This window comes from Homalodisca vitripennis, chromosome 5 (assembly GCF_021130785.1).
Source record: "Homalodisca vitripennis isolate AUS2020 chromosome 5, UT_GWSS_2.1, whole genome shotgun sequence".
NCBI classification, from domain to species: Eukaryota; Metazoa; Arthropoda; class Insecta; order Hemiptera; family Cicadellidae; genus Homalodisca; species Homalodisca vitripennis.
Window position 1 is genome coordinate 89,992,453 of NC_060211.1, and position 17,724 is coordinate 90,010,176.

At 33.0% G+C, this 17,724-nt stretch overlaps 1 protein-coding gene across 2 annotated transcripts in view; it reads left to right on the forward strand.

The window, feature by feature from the left end:
• The window catches only part of LOC124362493 (tyrosine-protein phosphatase non-receptor type 13-like), a 55,768-nt gene that overhangs the window by 21,016 nt on the left and 17,028 nt on the right, over nucleotides 1-17,724 (forward strand). For both annotated transcript variants that reach the window (XM_046817049.1, XM_046817048.1), the window contains 10 exons: nucleotides 876-974; nucleotides 1,153-1,364; nucleotides 1,827-1,965; nucleotides 3,772-3,975; nucleotides 6,624-6,841; nucleotides 7,867-7,958; nucleotides 12,802-12,985; nucleotides 15,439-15,554; nucleotides 16,453-16,653; nucleotides 17,115-17,238. In XM_046817049.1, coding sequence (XP_046673005.1) covers nucleotides 876-974; nucleotides 1,153-1,364; nucleotides 1,827-1,965; nucleotides 3,772-3,975; nucleotides 6,624-6,841; nucleotides 7,867-7,958; nucleotides 12,802-12,985; nucleotides 15,439-15,554; nucleotides 16,453-16,653; nucleotides 17,115-17,238 — 1,589 coding nt within the window. The remainder of the gene's footprint in view (nucleotides 1-875; nucleotides 975-1,152; nucleotides 1,365-1,826; nucleotides 1,966-3,771; nucleotides 3,976-6,623; nucleotides 6,842-7,866; nucleotides 7,959-12,801; nucleotides 12,986-15,438; nucleotides 15,555-16,452; nucleotides 16,654-17,114; nucleotides 17,239-17,724) is intronic.

The window sequence follows — 17,724 nt, forward strand, 5'->3', positions numbered from 1 at the left end:
AAGTGACAGTTTTATTAGAACATTTTTTTTTATTGTGTAAAACATTTGATCCGTCCTACATCAAGCAGCTACAACACGCAAAAAACGTAGGTAAAAATGTTACGTGCCTGTATTTTTAAATTTATTCTAGTATAATATACTTGTCTAATATGATCTGTATAATGTTTATATAACATAAATAACAACATAAACAAACAAAACATGTATAATTAGCGAGCGCGCTAAGCAGGCAGGTAGGCGTGCAAACACTGCAGGTGCTGCGTTGTAATACGGATTAATTCGTACTCTAAGGCCCGCGCGCGCACCGTTTTCACGATCCGCAATGGGTTAAAGGCTGTTTCTAGCCTTGACATAAGGGTGTGTCATCTCTCACCGTTTAGACTGGAGAGGCTGGTACAGAGTTGTTATCCTCTTCTTCTAAGGAGATATGACTGAGATTAATACTCAAAATCCTTCTTCTTAGATCTCTGCAGAAAGCGTCCCCTACCCCCAACCTTACCTATTCGGGATATCCTGTCACTCCAGAAGCAGTGCAAAGCCTATGAGTTTGCTAATTACACTGTTTGTGTTAATAATAATAAAAATATGGCAATAAAAATTCTTCTTTCTGGAAATGTCCTTTTAAGACTAAGTGCAATTCCTCAGCTTCTTGTCTTAAGAGTACAAAAATTCTTAACTCTGACATTTTAAATCACTGATAATTCATTAAATTGTTGAAAACATATTAATTAGTCTTACTTAAGGTTATGTATATTTAATTGGTGTTAATAAGTCTTCTCTTATAAAAGTACCAAGTAGTATATTGATTAAGTACAATGGTGTTTTTATGATATGATGGGTAATATTACAATTTTTTATTTGTTTTTGTTTTTCAGCCTGCTCTTAGGAGAAAATTAGTTGTCATTCTGTTGAATGGGCAGAAAGTCGAAATTACATGTGATCCTTCTTCAACTACTGCTGCGCAAATATTTGAGGTAATTAAGTAATCTGTGCAATATTTTCTATTTTATTTGTAAAATTGTTATTACTGCGTTAGATTCCTCTGGAATGATTTTAGAGAATCTTTTAAATATATATTTATGTTACAATAGAAACATTTAATACAAAGAGTAGGTATGAAAATTGCAGGTTACTATTAAAATATTGTTCTAGGTAATTGTGGAGAGTGAAGGCATCTCGGAGAACTTCACACTGGGACTAGCTGTGCTTGTGTCCGGTGACTTTGTGTTTCTTCCTCCAGAAGTTAGATTACACAAGATGGCTCCGTCAGGCTGGGGTAACAGCTCACAGAAACACCACCCTTACTACAGTTTTACACTTTACCTCAAGGTCAAGTTCTTCCTCACTCCACTCAGAGGATTCAGGTAAATTAACACCAAACACTGCTAATAATTATTAGTAAATAGACATTAATGTCCTCTCCAGTATGGTACTACTTTCCCCTAAATTATGATACAATATTAAAAGTCATATGTAATGAGTTAATTATAGAGAAGCAGTTCTGCCATTAGTGGATTCCCAAATCATGCTGTACCTTGATCCCAATATCGAATAGAAAACCTCAAACTGACCCAATAAACAGCATACACAGTGTTCATCCAAGAGTTGTGTATTCAGTGTTCAACTGGTGGTGACTGTACTAATGTTTACCTTCTTGAGGGGGAAATAACAGTAATTTACTCTGTCTTTAAATTGTGACCATAATAATTGTTGATTTATTTAGACTTTTTGTAGACTTCAATCCGAGTCTGTTTTTATATTGACATTCCTAGCCTCTACAATCTTCTTGAATGTTATATTCAGTTACATTAAAGAAATTGTGGCAGGTGTTGGAGCTGGAAACATTTGCTCTACCTGCAGCTGCGACGCTGTCTGCTTGAGCGACAACTGCGGTGTGAGACCAAGGACATGATGTTATTGGCAGGACTGGCCTTGCAAGCTGAGTTTGGAGACTTCAATGTTGAGGTGATTACAATGTCTTGTACATAGTAATACATGGGAGAATATTCAAACTACACTGTAACTCTTGCAAGTACACTAACTTTTATAAAACCTGTATCTTTTTACCTGCTATGTGAATTTAAAATGTGTATGATGAGAGGATGTTTGAGATTGAGACATATTATCCCGAAGTTTTAAAGATGACAAGTCGGGGCTGCAAAATGGACTGCTGGATGGGAAATATTTATTTGTTATCTAATAATAATAAATAATTATAACCATAAAAAATAATCATATCTTAATATCATAGATTCACTGTATTTTATTAGATTCATGATTAAGGGTATTTTATTGAAAAAAATCAAGAAATTCTGACAAAAATAAGGTAAGATACAAAATCATTACTAAATCTCTATGTTTATCACTAACTTTTCCCTGAAATATCCTACCAATGAGGTCATTGTGCACAATAAAACAACTGTGTTAAAGAGTTTATTAATTAATACTCTTTTTTTACTGAACTGAGTATTGAAGTATCATGTTCATGGTGCGTAGACTCAACACTTTTGTGATGGACATGTTACATAATGGGTAATATCCAGTAACATTCTCACCCTTTACCAAACGTAATTGTAAAATCTTAACCATTAATACTGAGTTTGAATATAAAAATTTGGCTTTAACCCATCACTAATATGTGTATATAATATGATATATTTTATATCCATTTCAGCTACTTCAACTTAAGCATAGTAAAACTTTCAGCATATCAAAACCAGCACTCTTATAATGGTTTTTCGTTAAGTGTCCATCTGTAGTTATTAGCAGAAAAATGGAGAGTGGAGGGCTGTGATGGGATAATATTGGTATTAAATCAATATTACACATTGTATTAGTGCATAATTGTATTGAATATGATTTATTATTGTTATTTCTTTTCATTAGTGCAGTATTTTTTTATTATGTCGTTTTAGATACAATTATGAAAATATATGATACAATGAAAACAAATAATTTGACAGGCTTCTATTAACGTACATCATCTGGGTTTTTCAATATACTTTTATTCATTCTCTTAACCCTTCAACGCGTGTTTTATAAATAATATAAGCAAATTACCCAAGTTTATAATTATTTTATTATACTTCTATGTTGTTAGTGTTTAAAATTAGCCAAATTAAACAAAATTAACCTACTTTAGGTTAATTTCCCTAAAAGCTAGCTAACCTACAAACCATCCCCAACTCATGTTTATAAAACACAACAAATTGTTCCTGTCAAAGCGGGATTTCCTTCTTCAAAACAATATAGTTAGCTTGTAAAACTAATAATAATAACTAAACAAAGGAACGTAAAACACACAAAAATATGTCAGTTGAACTTGAACATAACCATCACACTAACAATGACTGTAAACAACAACAAACGTAAGCTGACAAACGATCGGCTGCACGGCAATGACGTCGTCTTGAATGCAGCTGATTTCTCAGATATTTTTTCTAAAGATCGATTTTTCGAGATATCGACTCAATTAATCGAAAGTTTGAATCTTCTTCTTGCGATTGGTATACATTTTTCATTGAAAACATTCGATAGTCGTCTGTTACAGCTACAAAAATAACCGACTACTCCATGACGTACTCAGTACGGCAAAACGCGATCTCAAGTAAAAGTGTCATGACGTACCTAGTACGGCAAAACGCGTTGAGGGGTTAATGTACTACAATTTTTACTTAAACATTTATTTAGTGTGTGGACATTAAATTGTTAAATAGACTAAAGAATTACCAAATTTTTTTGTATGGTTTTTACTGGATAATTGTGGCCTAGGAACATGGGTGTGGTGATTACTTCCTGCTAGAGCACTACCTGCCGGAGGGGATGTGGAGGGAAGGGGAGTCTGTGGTCACCCGCGAACTTCAGAGCCTACACCGGGAGCGACAAGGTCTGGATCCTGGCAGAGCGGAGGAAATGTTTGTCTCGTACACACAACGCCTCCCAGAGTATGGCACACACCACTACTCTGCTGTCACGGTCAGTATGTCAACTATGTCTTGTTATACATATCATTATTACATAAATTATTTTCACAAGAAAAATAAATGTTACAATAGTTATTGAATTAATAAATTAAGTTGTTAAACCCTTTAAGTACCGAGTTATCAACAGTGCTGTCACCCGGTACTCACAGGTTTATTTCCTGCACACAGAGCTGCTCCACAGTCAGAATACATGTAGCGTGTTTACATCCACCATTGTCAACATCAGCAAAACTTTCATTGATCAAAATGCTGCCAGAATCATGTTTAATAAATTAGACCACATCTCGTTCACCATCATGCTCAGATAAGTTACACATTGCTGGATATCTAACACAATGCATCTGGGCTAACAAACATGACATGACATTGTGACTTGAATCACAGCCATTTGTGTCTATTTACTTTGTAGTTGTGTTGTGATGAGGTGTTTCTATTATTGCATTAAAAGGCTAACACAAAATATTTAAGAGCCAGTAATTAATAACATTAATTATTCTGGGTGCAATAATAGAAGTTACTGTTCTGTACTAGTGTATAGGTACTTATTCTACATATTTCAAACTATCTGCACTTCGGTAACTTCCATAGCAGATAACTTTCTGATGCATTCTTCATGTATTGGCCGTCAGTGGGATATATTTAGAGCCGCATTACTCTTGCGAGACTGTAACCAGGACTACCACCAACGATGATAATCTGGAAAAGCATGAATTTTGGGCTTTGGGAAACATGCGTGAACTTTTATGATGTCCCTGGAATTTTTACTCGGGATGGATTGTTTCTAATACTCGATACCGCAGCTCTTTTTTCTTGATTCCGATACCAATAGAAGTGCTTAGATACATTTAAAAAATCATGTTTTCACAATATTACAACTAGTGATATAGTCAACCTGAATCTTGAATCCAAATAAATCTATTCGGACTACTACTGATAGGCAGTACGCAAATTACCGATTGCTTAAACATTTTTGTACTTTCTGTATGAAAAAGCGTATTAGATAGATAACCAAATTAATAAGCTACTGTAGTTTAACAAATAATATTTAAGCTTTAATTAGTATTTTCTATATTTATTTTGGCTCAACATCAAGATTCTGCTCCGTCTCTTTGTGAACAACAACTCATCGGCAGTAGGCAAATCACCAATTATTTAAACACGATTTTGTAGTTCATTGTGTATAAAAACTATTTAGAAAGATATGTTAACAAAATAACGTAATTTATAAATACTATATTTAATTGATGTTCATATTTCTTTGTCTATATTTGTCAACGTCATCGTGTCTGCTGGTTCTATGCGGGGACGTTAGCTACTCAGTAAAAAAACAGATGACCGCTAATTTTCATTCCATCTGTACCATACTTTGTGTTGTACATAAGTGGATTCTCTATAAATATAGACATATGCCCTTACATTTATACTTAAATAGAATATATTCTGAAGCTCATTTTATAATCTACCATTTTTATTTTTGAAAGGAAAAGGTAGAGATTATGACTTGTAGTTTTAAGTGTATTAATTTCTTTGAATCTTGGCAAATTCTTTTTAAGTAGCATGGTAATCTTAGGTTTGCCTCCTCCTCCCAAAATATAAATAAATTAAGTAGAGTTCAGATGAAAGTATACGGTTTATTTGTTGATTGTACTGAACCAACCTTGTGTACCAGCGAAATCATTGTCTTGTACCTAAAGTTCATCCACTGCAGAATTCTGACTCGCAATGCTGGACTTTAGCCTGCCCCACAGTAGCTCTGTGCTGGTATTTGTTTGTTCTCTTTATTTTTCCAAATCGGATATATGTATTTTCCAAACATTACAGATGGGAAAGTTAAGTGTATATACAATGTTGTTTCAACTCTAGAGATAAAAACTTATATAAAGAGCTCAAAATAGTTTGTAGCAATAAATCGTCACAACATTTATCGCATATCGCTAGCGATAAAATTTGCTAGACCAACACAGTTTCGTGATATTTTTTGCAAGTGATACAGTGATACAGTTGTTGACAATAAACCATCACTGTTGCACTCGGCATAAGGATTAAATACAGAATTATAGTTGTTTGTTTGGTTTGAAAATAGACTAGAGAATCGGAAATTTTTGACCATGTAAAGCGGGGAGAAGCCAGGAATTTTAAAACAGGTTTTGAGTGGCCACCCTGTATAGTATGACTAATAACTTAGTATACAAACCATATTCCTAGATTTTGTTGGGGAGCTGGATAACAAAATCAATATAGCACCAAGGATTGAGTTTCAATCAAATAAAACCTATTACCAAAACTTTGATATTTAAAAAATTTAAATGATAAACTAATTGCAATCTTGAAATATCCACAAATTCTGGATAGGGTTAGCCTTAATTAACAATGTTAATATTAAGTAAACTATAAGGGATTTTTCTTTCACTACCATTGAATATTATTTTTTAAGCTTTTAGTTCTTTCTATATTAGTGTAAAAGCAATTTGTATTTACGAATTTTTATATGCATGCTTCTTTCTTAAACCCTCCAGTAACATTAAAGTATTCCATTGCAATCTGTTTATACTTGTTATTAGAAAATTTCAAAATTACAACAAAAAATTATATTTTAAAAGTATAAAACAATAGTTCAAAACTAACTGGCCTATCCTACAGAACAATGCAGATGGTACTAGTGCCGAAGTGTGGCTGGGAGTCAACAGCGAAGGTGTGGTGGTGTGTCTCAAGAAGATGTGCAGTGCCTACTCAGCCAGAAACCCTACACAGGTCCACAAGTGGGTGGACATCAGGAAACTCTGCTATAACAAACAGGTGTTCGAGCTCTCTACTCTGCAGGACTCGGCCAAACACAAGTTCAAGCTGGACAATAACAAGTAAGAATGTCTTCTTTTTTAGTAAGTATAGGATTTCTCAGTGGACTAAGGTAACAGGTTTAGGAGTCTAATGTAGATGCCAGGGTTGCAACCTGTGGATGATAATAAACAACTTTTTGTCATGTTTTATAACCATAAAATACATCAACACTGCCTTTTACTGACATATTTAGAAACACTGCTGGCTAGTTTGATAAAAAAATTAAGAAATCCCCTTAACACGTTCACTGCTGAATTTCAGCCCACTACATACCCAATATGCTAAAATATATTTTTGGTTTCAACTTAACGTTAGATGTTTTCTTCTAGACTGGGGATGGTATTATTTGTTGATTGTAGCTTGGAAAAGTTTATTTTGGCCATTTTGAAAACTTGAGGTCCCGGGACCTCACGTGCACATAGCACCCGATTTGTCACTATCATTTGCACGAAAAACACATTTTGTCTCTTATGTCTAGAAATATTGTGAGAAAGCTAAAATATATGCATAACTAGGTATTTACAAATATATATACATCCCTACTAACCACCCAAATGTCCTGTATTGAGTGGATTCATATGTATTCATATACAGACTGTGGCTGTTGTGGAGTTTTTCTCTCATTAGATTCAGAACAACATTCGCGGCGTGCCCTTTTTCCTCCCATATCGTCCAAAACTCCACAGTAAATTAAAAATTTAAACATAAATCCATGGGGATCACATAATGTATACAACTTGATTCCATACTTGTGACATTTATTTTTTATAAAACGTCACAGACTCGCCGAGCACAGGAAGTTTAAACTACACGTGATGAGAATTCAGCCTAGCCCATACAACAAAACAAACATAACCTCAACCATCCCGCGCAAGTGCCAAGAACACACTAATGAAACAAAGAAGTGATGTGCACATGATGTCCCGAGACCTCACCCGCAGTGAACGTGTTAAAACATATTGTTGGATTTGTACAATTGCCTTATTTATGTTCAACCAAATAATTATAATATACAATAAAAATGTAATTAATATGATTGTTTCAGAAGCTTCTGTGTCTTCCGGTTAGCATCTCTTCACCACAAGTTTTTCCAGAAGTACAAGTCCAATATGTGTTCGATGCAGGTTTTAGCTGAAGGTCAGTTGATTTATATATGTTTAATCATTTTATTGGTATCAATTACAAGGGAAGTATAAATTTTAAGTCAGCAAGTTAAATGAATATTAGACTCTCGATAGTATTCATTTAACCCTAAAACTGTGAAAATGCCTGTTTTCAAGAAACTTAAGTGTAATGGCTTTTGATGATTTCTAAAACAAGATTCAAGATTCAAGATCTTTATTGGTCTTTAAACACATTCAATAGTGCAATGGACTTCGTCAAGTTACTAAAATATTCTAAACTAAAACACTAAACTAAAACTAAAAACAAACTACTCAGATTCTACCTACTCAATCCAGCCTACCAGCAAATATATAGATCTATACAATTAATAACAATAATAACCAAACAACCAACAGATCTATATAAATTAACAATAATAAAATAACTATTAACACATTTAACATGAATAAAATTTTAAAAGTCAACAATATTAAAACTAAATAAATAATAATAACTGATTAAATAAATACATTGAGAGACAAAATTTAAAAAATTATTCATTTATGTATATACAGATAAGTTAATAAATTAAAAAATACATACTATATCATGAATAAATAAAACAAATACAAACAAACAATTACGGTTTATAATTTAACAAATCAATGGGACACACAACGAATATTAATTTTAAAAGCATAAACATGTAATATCGCTGCTTAAGAAAATCTGAGACTGAGTAATAAATATTATTCTTGAACCAGTTCTCTAATACTCTCTTAAAATTGTTTAAAGGTACAATCCATGGCATTTTTGTGGTAATTTTGTAAACAGTTTAATTTTCATAAAAAATATGGCTACCTCTAGTTTTTTTCTAATCTTACTTGAGGAAGATCTAAAAAATACTTCCTCCTCGTATTATAACCCATGTACTTGTTCCCTAATTGTAAAGCTGGGGAGGACTTCTTTTACACTTACTAAACAACAGTAAATATAAAGATTTGGCAGTGTCATAATTTTATACTCTCTAAATAGAGGAACACAAGTTTTCTCTGTCTGATACATTTTTTTATTGACCTAATCGCTTTTTTTTTGCCATATGAATGCTCTTTGTGCACTAGTACTGTTTTCCCCATAAAGTTACACCATATCTTAATTGCGATTGAAAAAGAGCATTATAAACTAATAACAATGTTTCAATAGATACATAATTTCTTAACTTTCTTAGAAGATAAACTATTCTAGATAGTTTTTTACAAAGGTAATCAATATGATAGGCCCAATCCAACTTACTGGTCCAAACAAATACCTAATAACTTAGCAGTTGAAGTACTCTCTTCTAATAATAGATTGTTTAAAGAAAAAACTATTTTCTCCGTCTTATTACTATTTACAACAAGTGAGTTTTGCTTCAAACCATTCTAATGCCATTTTTAATGTTTGATTTTCTTTGTCCATTAATTCATCTAAATGTTTTGTGCTGTTAATCAGAGTAGTATCGTCAGCATATAACACTGACTTACATGTCACATTGAATGAGAAATCATTGACTGCCATTACAAATAAAAAAGGACCTAAGATCGAGCCTTGGAGGCACACCTCTGGTAATATTTCTTAAAGCTAGATTTATCATTACGTTGTAACAACCATCTGTTTTCTGTCATTCAGATATGACCTTAGTAAATTAAGCTCATTATTTCTAATTCCCATAACTGTGAAACTTATCCACTAAAATTTTGGTGATCTATACAATTCAAAGGCTTTAGTTAAGTCAATTAACATAGCAGATGTTGTCATACGCTCTTCAAAACTCATTAGAATATTATCAATTACAGTCTCTACTGCTTTGATTGTACTTCCCCCTGGAATAAACCCAAAATTGTTCTTGACAGTATACATTATTTTGGGACAAAGTAAAAATGAAGTTGCTGTTTAATGTTTAATTCAAATATTTTACCAAGTATAGGTATTAAGGAGATTGGGCGGTAACTTGAGGGATTTGATTTGTCCCCTTTCTTGAATATTGGACACACTCTAGTTAGCTTTAATGCCTTTGGAAAAATCCCTTGCTCCAACATCTTATTAAATAACCATGTAAGAGGTGTTACTATTCCTTCAATAACATTTTTTATGGTTTTATTCGAGAATCCATATATATCTACACTACTTGAATTACTTAATCTAGAGACACAGTTTTAAAACTTCTTCTGCTTTAATCTCATGCCAATTAAAAGTTAGGTTTTGTATCAATATTTTTATGTATAATATACTTATTAACTAGGTTTAAAGCTTTATTATCAGGTACACTTTTACTCTTATTAAGATTTAAACTACTCACAATATTAACAAAATAATCATTAAAGGTACTAGAATCTATAATACACTCTGAACTCTGGGCTGTTGAATTAGACTCTTTTTTAATTATCTCCCAAGCAGCTTTACACTTATTACTAGAGTTTTTCTATGTAACATTCATTCTCCAACCGTTTGGGCTTGATCTATTCGTATTTTAAACAATCTTTTTGCTTTGATATAATCTTTTTTGTAGTCTGGTTCCTGGGCTGTACCTTTGCTAATTTTATATCTATCGTAGAGGGCTAATTTGTACTCATTGATTTGTTTCAGCTCAGGTGTGAGCCATTTTAATTTTACCTTCTTTTGCTTATCCTTAACCTTAACATCTTTAACTTTTACAATTTTTCTCAAAAGAAATCGTCAACAAACTCCATAAAATAATCAAAGGCTTGTTCTACATCATTAAAACAGTTTAAAATACTCCAGTTTGTTTGAAGTAAAGTCATACTTAAAATTAAAAATTGCTCTATCACTCATATCTCTAATACATTTTTTTTTCAAATTTAGGCTTATTTTTACATACATACATGTCGAAAAATTGAGCAAATACACCAGAATGATACAACCTATGACAGAATTTGAATTATAAAAGTCAGCCTTATAATAATTTGTTTTAAAGTCACATATACTATATTTTAGTTACATTTGAGAAATCTTTGTGCTTTTAAAAATTTATAGCATAATATGATTTTTTTGTGTTAGAGATGTTAAACATAGATACGAGGGCTGTTTTTTAAGTAAGGCCCGTTTTTTTTTTTTTTAAATAAACAACAATTATTTTTTTCAAAATACATTTATTTTCAGAATCTACATACTTTTTTATTTTTCTACATAGTTGCCTTGTTTGTTAAGGCACTTATCATATCTTAAAACTAAGTTTTGAAATCCCTCTTCAAAGAAATTTGCCGTCTGCTCTGACAACCAGGAGTTCACGGCCGTCTTGACTTCTTCGTCGTCATTGTAGCGCTTCCCGCCAAGATGATTTTTCAAGTACCGAAAAAGGTGGAAATCGCTCGGAGCAAGGTTGGGGCTGTACGGCGGATGATTCAAAACTTCCCAGCCAAAAGAGTCGATCATTTCCTGTGTCCGAGCAGCGGTGTGAGGCCTTGCATTGTTGTGGAGGAGCAGAATTCCCTTTGTCAGCATGCCGCGTCTTTTGTTCTGAATGGCGCGTCGGAGACTGGCCAGGGTTGCGCAGTAGCCTTCTGAGTTAATCGTCATTCCTCGCGGCATAAAGTCCACTAGCAAAACACCGCGCCTGTACATAACACAGTTGCCATAACTTTGCGCCGCGACAGCGTTTGCTTGGCTTTGACTTTGACTGGAGATGTTGTGTGCCGCCATTCCATGACTGTTTCTTTGATTCAGGAGTGATATGGGATACCCATGTTTCATCTCCTGTGACAATTCGACTCAACATGTTGTGTCCTTCCTCGTCGTAGCGGGTCAAGAAAGTCAAAGAACTGCTTAATCTCATTTTTTTGTGATCCTTAGTGAGGAGTTTGGGTACCCATCTTGAGCACAATTTTTTAAAGTTTAGGTTTTCTGACACAATTTTGTACAGTACTGACCTGGACACTTGAGGAAATTTCATAGAGAGAGTGGTTATTGTGAACCGTCGGTCCTCATGAATTTTTGCGTCAACTGCAGTAAACAAATCTCCCGTGATCACAGATGGCCGGCCTGAGCGATCTTCATCGTGGACATTTTCGCAGCCATCTTTAAATTCACGGACCCATTTCCGCACTTTACCTTCACTCATTGCCTTGGCACCATACACCTCACAAAGCTGATGGTGAATGTCAGCAGCCGACATGTTTCTTGCAGTCAAAAATCGTATCACTGACCGAATCTCACACGCGGCGGGTGATTCGATAATCTTAAACATTTTAAAGATCCACAGTGATGCATACAGGTTAGCTACAGAGCTGCAACTGACATGAAATTGTTCACTAGGAATGCCGGAAGGCGGGGCGCACGCTCGTTACGGCAGGAACGCGAACTACTACAGTATACGGGAGAACGGCCCTTACTTAAAAAACTGCCCTCGTATCTTAGGTCAAACCCAATACATTTTAACCCCAATAAATTTTGTAATTAGTTTGACAGAAAAATGTGAGGTTTTAACTAAACAGTTTAAAGAATTTAATATCAAATATTTTTTAATTGTTAAGTAACATTAGATTTATTGAAGTTTATACTTTAAAGGCTGTGGTAGCATTCAAAACAGTTGTCAGATTATAGTCTAGGCTAATTATTTAAATAATTAAACATATTATCTCTGAAAATAAACATTAGTAAATAATTACATATTTAATTCAACTTTAGGATTAGCAGGAGAAAGCAGACTGAAAATGTAGGGACAAATTAAAACCGTAATGTCATAACAATATATCAGCTGCAGCAAGTATTTGACTTACAAAATCAAACAAAGAGAAAAAATCCAATACTAATATGTTCAAATCCACTAATAATGTACAATATGATACACAGTGTAGAATAATACAATTTTGCTTTTCAGAGTTTGGAATTCCTGTTAAAAGAAACACTAAGGATTCTACTAAATGTGTCTACTATATTGGTTCAAGTAATTCAGATGTAAGAGTTGAGGATAAAACCAGTCTGTTGAGGAGATCTGCGAGTTTCTTTAGTCCTGACAGAGTAATTTTTCGAGGGAAAACATCCACCCATTGTGGTGAAAAGAAGTAAGTCGTTTTCATTTTACATTAGGCTTAGCTTTTATATTATTGTTTTTTAATAATATTATTGTTTAAAGAGCTTTGATTAATAACTTTTGTTTTATACAAGTCTATATGTTATTTTTATTCCTCCTAGAGAATATTATTGTTTGGTATGAACTTGATTAGTCATTTCACTGTTTATTATTTGTTTATTCATTTAACAGGAATGCACCATTTACAATGGAAACACTGGTTAGTAAAGCAGTAACAATAAAAAACTTGATGTATAAAAATAACACATTACAATAAATAACAATAATTAATAGTTAAACTTTAATAAAGACTAAATTAATCAACTATGCAGCTTAATTACCTCAAAATAAGCAATGAATAAAAGGCGAAGAAATGCACAACAATCTAATTCATAACAAGATAAAACAGAAATAAAATAAAATGTAACAATAGATCAAAAATAGAAGATAAACTTAAGCTACGAAGAATGCAATAAAGTTATAAAAATAATTGGCTAATGAAAAGTATGACCTTGCAATTCCAAGCTTGCTACGCTCAAGAATTTTTTGTAACAGAACAAATTGCTTTAAGCTCCATTTCACTTTCAGCTTAGTGTAAGGTCTGAAGTCTAACACTAGTACAGAATGTATATATGTGTGTGCATTCAATTGTGCACCTGATGAGACAATGAGAATCCATCTTTATCTAGATTACACTGGATAGCATGCTGCTTCTGCGTAACCAGATTGAGCTGCTTTGTAGTCTGGGTGTCTCTGATCCCGAAATGATGCAAGGAGTTTGTTTTAAACATATTCATCCAAGGAGTCAACCTTTACCAGTGTCAGAATTCAGATGCTGTACTAAGCAGAGGGTGAAATGGAGCTTAACTCAATATTCACTCTGAAAAAATAAGGGAATTAAACAAATATTTCTTGAAGTTTTGTTGTCTGAGAAGTTCTAATCTTCCTTTTGTTGAAAAACCAAGCTTAAAGTTGGAATGATCGTTTAAGACTCTTGCTTAAAAGTAGTGATGAATAGTTATTTAAATTGTAAATAAACAACTTTATTGACTAATTATCGTACTTTTGTAAACAGTAATTTGCTTGCAGTTACTATTTTATATACGTATATTTTATTCCTGCATTGCCGTGAGTGCTGTGTTTATTCACAGCTAATAACAGCAATACACAAATTACCGATTGTGAAAACTTGTTTTTGTCAATAGATTTGAGTTAAGAGATAAAAAAATTAACAACATATCATACTTTTGTAAATAATATTTTGCTTGCATATTAAAACAGTGTAATAGTAATGCAATATTATACAACATTAACAATATAATACAACATTAGTAATATCATGTTGAAGATGGAGATTGTATTGGCTACTGTTAACTTAATTACATTTAAACACACACAAAACCAATACTTAAAAACTTATTTTTGTGAGGCCTTTCAATAGCAAGGTTATCTTTGTCATACACATCATACAAGTAAATACAAAAAGTAAATACATTTAAGTAATTTTACATCTTTGTTAACTTCATGTACTGAGTCCTGAGCAACTTCCATTCTGTTTTTGTTCAAAATTCTACAATTTTTCAAAAGATTTTGCTGCCACACATTTTATACTCAAAATATTTGAAAAAATTTCATGGCATGAGCTAATTGATATACCAACATCATCAGTAACTTCTCTGATCGTAATACAGTGATCTTTCATAACCATATCTTCCACTATTTTCACGTTTTCATTGGTTGTTCATGTGCTGGGACGTCCGGAGCATTCGTCATCTTCAATGTATTCACAGCCATCTTTGAAACGTTTATACCACTCACAAACCCTTGTGTTAATCATAGCAGACTCACCAAAGGTCTTTTTTTAACATTTCCCACGCTTGGTTACACTTTATTTCATTTTTCACATAAAATTGTATACAAATTCTTTGATCCATTTTTTAGCAAACAAAAATCGCTGAGTTCATAAAACACGTCTATCCTTTTATGCAGCCACTGCCACTGAAAAATTAAACGATGAAAACAGCTGGAAATTTACTTATGCATGAATAGGAACACAATAAAAAATATGTCAACCATCGGACTTTCCAAACCCGTGAATGAAAAAGATTCCTGTTACTTTTTGAACCCATCTCATATTTCTGCTATCAGGTACCAGCTGACTCTCACAGTTGGATATAATATATCCTAAATAAATTATTGCAGTATATGCTGTTTATCTGTATCTTAAAACGTAATGTTAAATCAGAAGAGAAATGAAACTTGTGTTATAATTAAATAAAATCAGGGTTCTAGCACTACAAATCTGTGAGCTAACATGTTAAAATGAACTGACACTTTTAAACTACTTCTTTCATATTTTACAAAAGAATCAATGTGCTTAATGTTTATAATGAATAAGTTGTGTTTGGAACTGACTCATCACTGGACTGTATCTGTTCTGCACAGACATGCTCATGAGGATGGCAGTTCCAGCAGGACAGACAGTGAGTCTGTCAGTAGCTGTAGCACTAACCCAAAGAGCTTCACCATTCCGAAACAGTGGACCCCAAACAGATTACGTGGTGAGTTATTTATGTACTGTTGAAAAACCATGTATATGTTGGTTGTATTTTATGTCATCAGGTGTAACCAAATCTTTGCAGTGTAGTTATTTAAATTTTAAATTGAACCCAGATGTCTGAATTACAATTAATTTTGGATGGACAGATTCTGGTATGTTTGGATTCGTAGTGGTATTGAGCATTATTCCAATTCAACAATAGAACACTTTATATAACAGAATAAGCCTAGCTGTGGTGTAGATGGAATAAATATTTCTGAAAAACAGTTCCCATATTTATACATGTGAATATAATTGATATTGAAATTGTTGAATCTGCTACGAATCTCTTATATATTGACCAGCACTTTAATTGGAATGAACATTTTAAGCATCTGTAAAATAATTGTGTAAAATAAATTATTTACTGTACCAGATTAGGAATTTATTCAGGTTGAACATTGAAAAAACCTGTATATACAGTATCATGGTTTAAATGTACAGATATGGCTTTATAAATTATGGTTATAATTTTATTGTATTACATTAAAACCAGTTATAATGTGCCAAAGGTTTTCCATTAAAAGTACGAGTGAAATATATATAAAGACTTCTTTCATCTTTGTGCAGAGAAATGTCTGTTAACTGTGTATAATATTGTTACGTTTGCTTTTAAAAATATTGCACAATTTCTATCTAAATATATAAACAGGATACGCTCTGCTCACATGGCATCCCTAATTATTACTTAGCAGGAAATGAGCCGCCATCAGTTTTATTATGTGGGGCTCAAATTCAAAGCTTTTAAAGGATATGGAAACGAAATAATAGTATAAATAAAATAAAAAAATTTAAAAAGTGTTTAGTACACATTGATAAACTAATGGTTTTATTTACATTTTTGATTGTGTTGTAAATAGATGAAGCAGAGAGTGCTCCTTCCTCACTATGCACTGTCCGTAAGCAAGACTTCCTGGAAAGTACCAAATCGACAGTTGGAAGACGAGGGCTGGGTGTACGTATGGGTACTCGGGCCTTCTTCTCCAGCTCTCAGGTCAACATGTCGTTCACAGAGGAGCACTCCCCTCCTCACTCGCCTCTTCCAGAGGCCTATGTTCTCAGTACGTCCTATTCTAAGTATACTACAATAATATATTGTGATTTTACTGTATTGATTAACTGACAATGTTGTCATATCAAGTGATATGTTTTCTTCTTTTTGCTGAAATATTAAATAATTTATTAATTTAAATAGTTAGAATTCAGGTGCATTGTCCCCATACTTTTGATAGTTTTTCAATTGAAATAAACTGACATGTCTAGTAGAACCATATTTGTTGGGTTGATGTGAACCAACCTAATGTATTCCGTTTTATACCATATTTACTTAAAACTTTCACCACTGATGTTGTGTGATTGGGTTCTTCACTTCACTGAGTATCAATCAGTCAGATTACTATATTGGTAATACATAAAGCAATATTAATTGATTTTCTGAATAAAATGTCTTATTTTTAGTGTGAAAAAATAGTGTATAAAATTGTTTTAGTGTGAAATTGTTATTTTTAAAATTTTGTTTTAGATTCAAGTATCAAATCAGTGGATGATCATTTTCATGTTGATTTCCAAGAAACAATTAGTGAGTCCCTCGCAGAGAAATTCAACAACATTCCTTTTGTGGATGAACGAATTCTCACAACCGTCAGGTAATAGTTCTTCTTGTGTTGAAAGTATTAGTGGATACCTGCAGGGAAATTGAGCAATGCAGTTTACCATTTAAAGTTCTTTCTAAATGTTCTTAATTCGTTTTCATTCTCAATACTGATTCTCTATTCTTGAACTTTGATCAACAAATATACTCCTTATTTCTGATTATTATCAGTTATCATGATGCAATGAATATATGCACTGTGGCACTAGTGAATGATACACGAAGAATGACACAAACCAGATCGATATAAGCGCAACCTGATGAAGCAATCAGTTACAGCATAAGCAGATACACAACTCAAGGTGGTACCCAGACACTGCTTATTTGTTATTTGTGCTCAAATGATTTGTCACTCTTAGCAGTGAAAACAATTGTAGCACACATATATATCTAGACACAACAAGCATGATAACATAACAAACCATTATTATAGTGTGTCCAGTAACAAGAAGTACAATTAGTGCTGAACTTTTGCAATTGG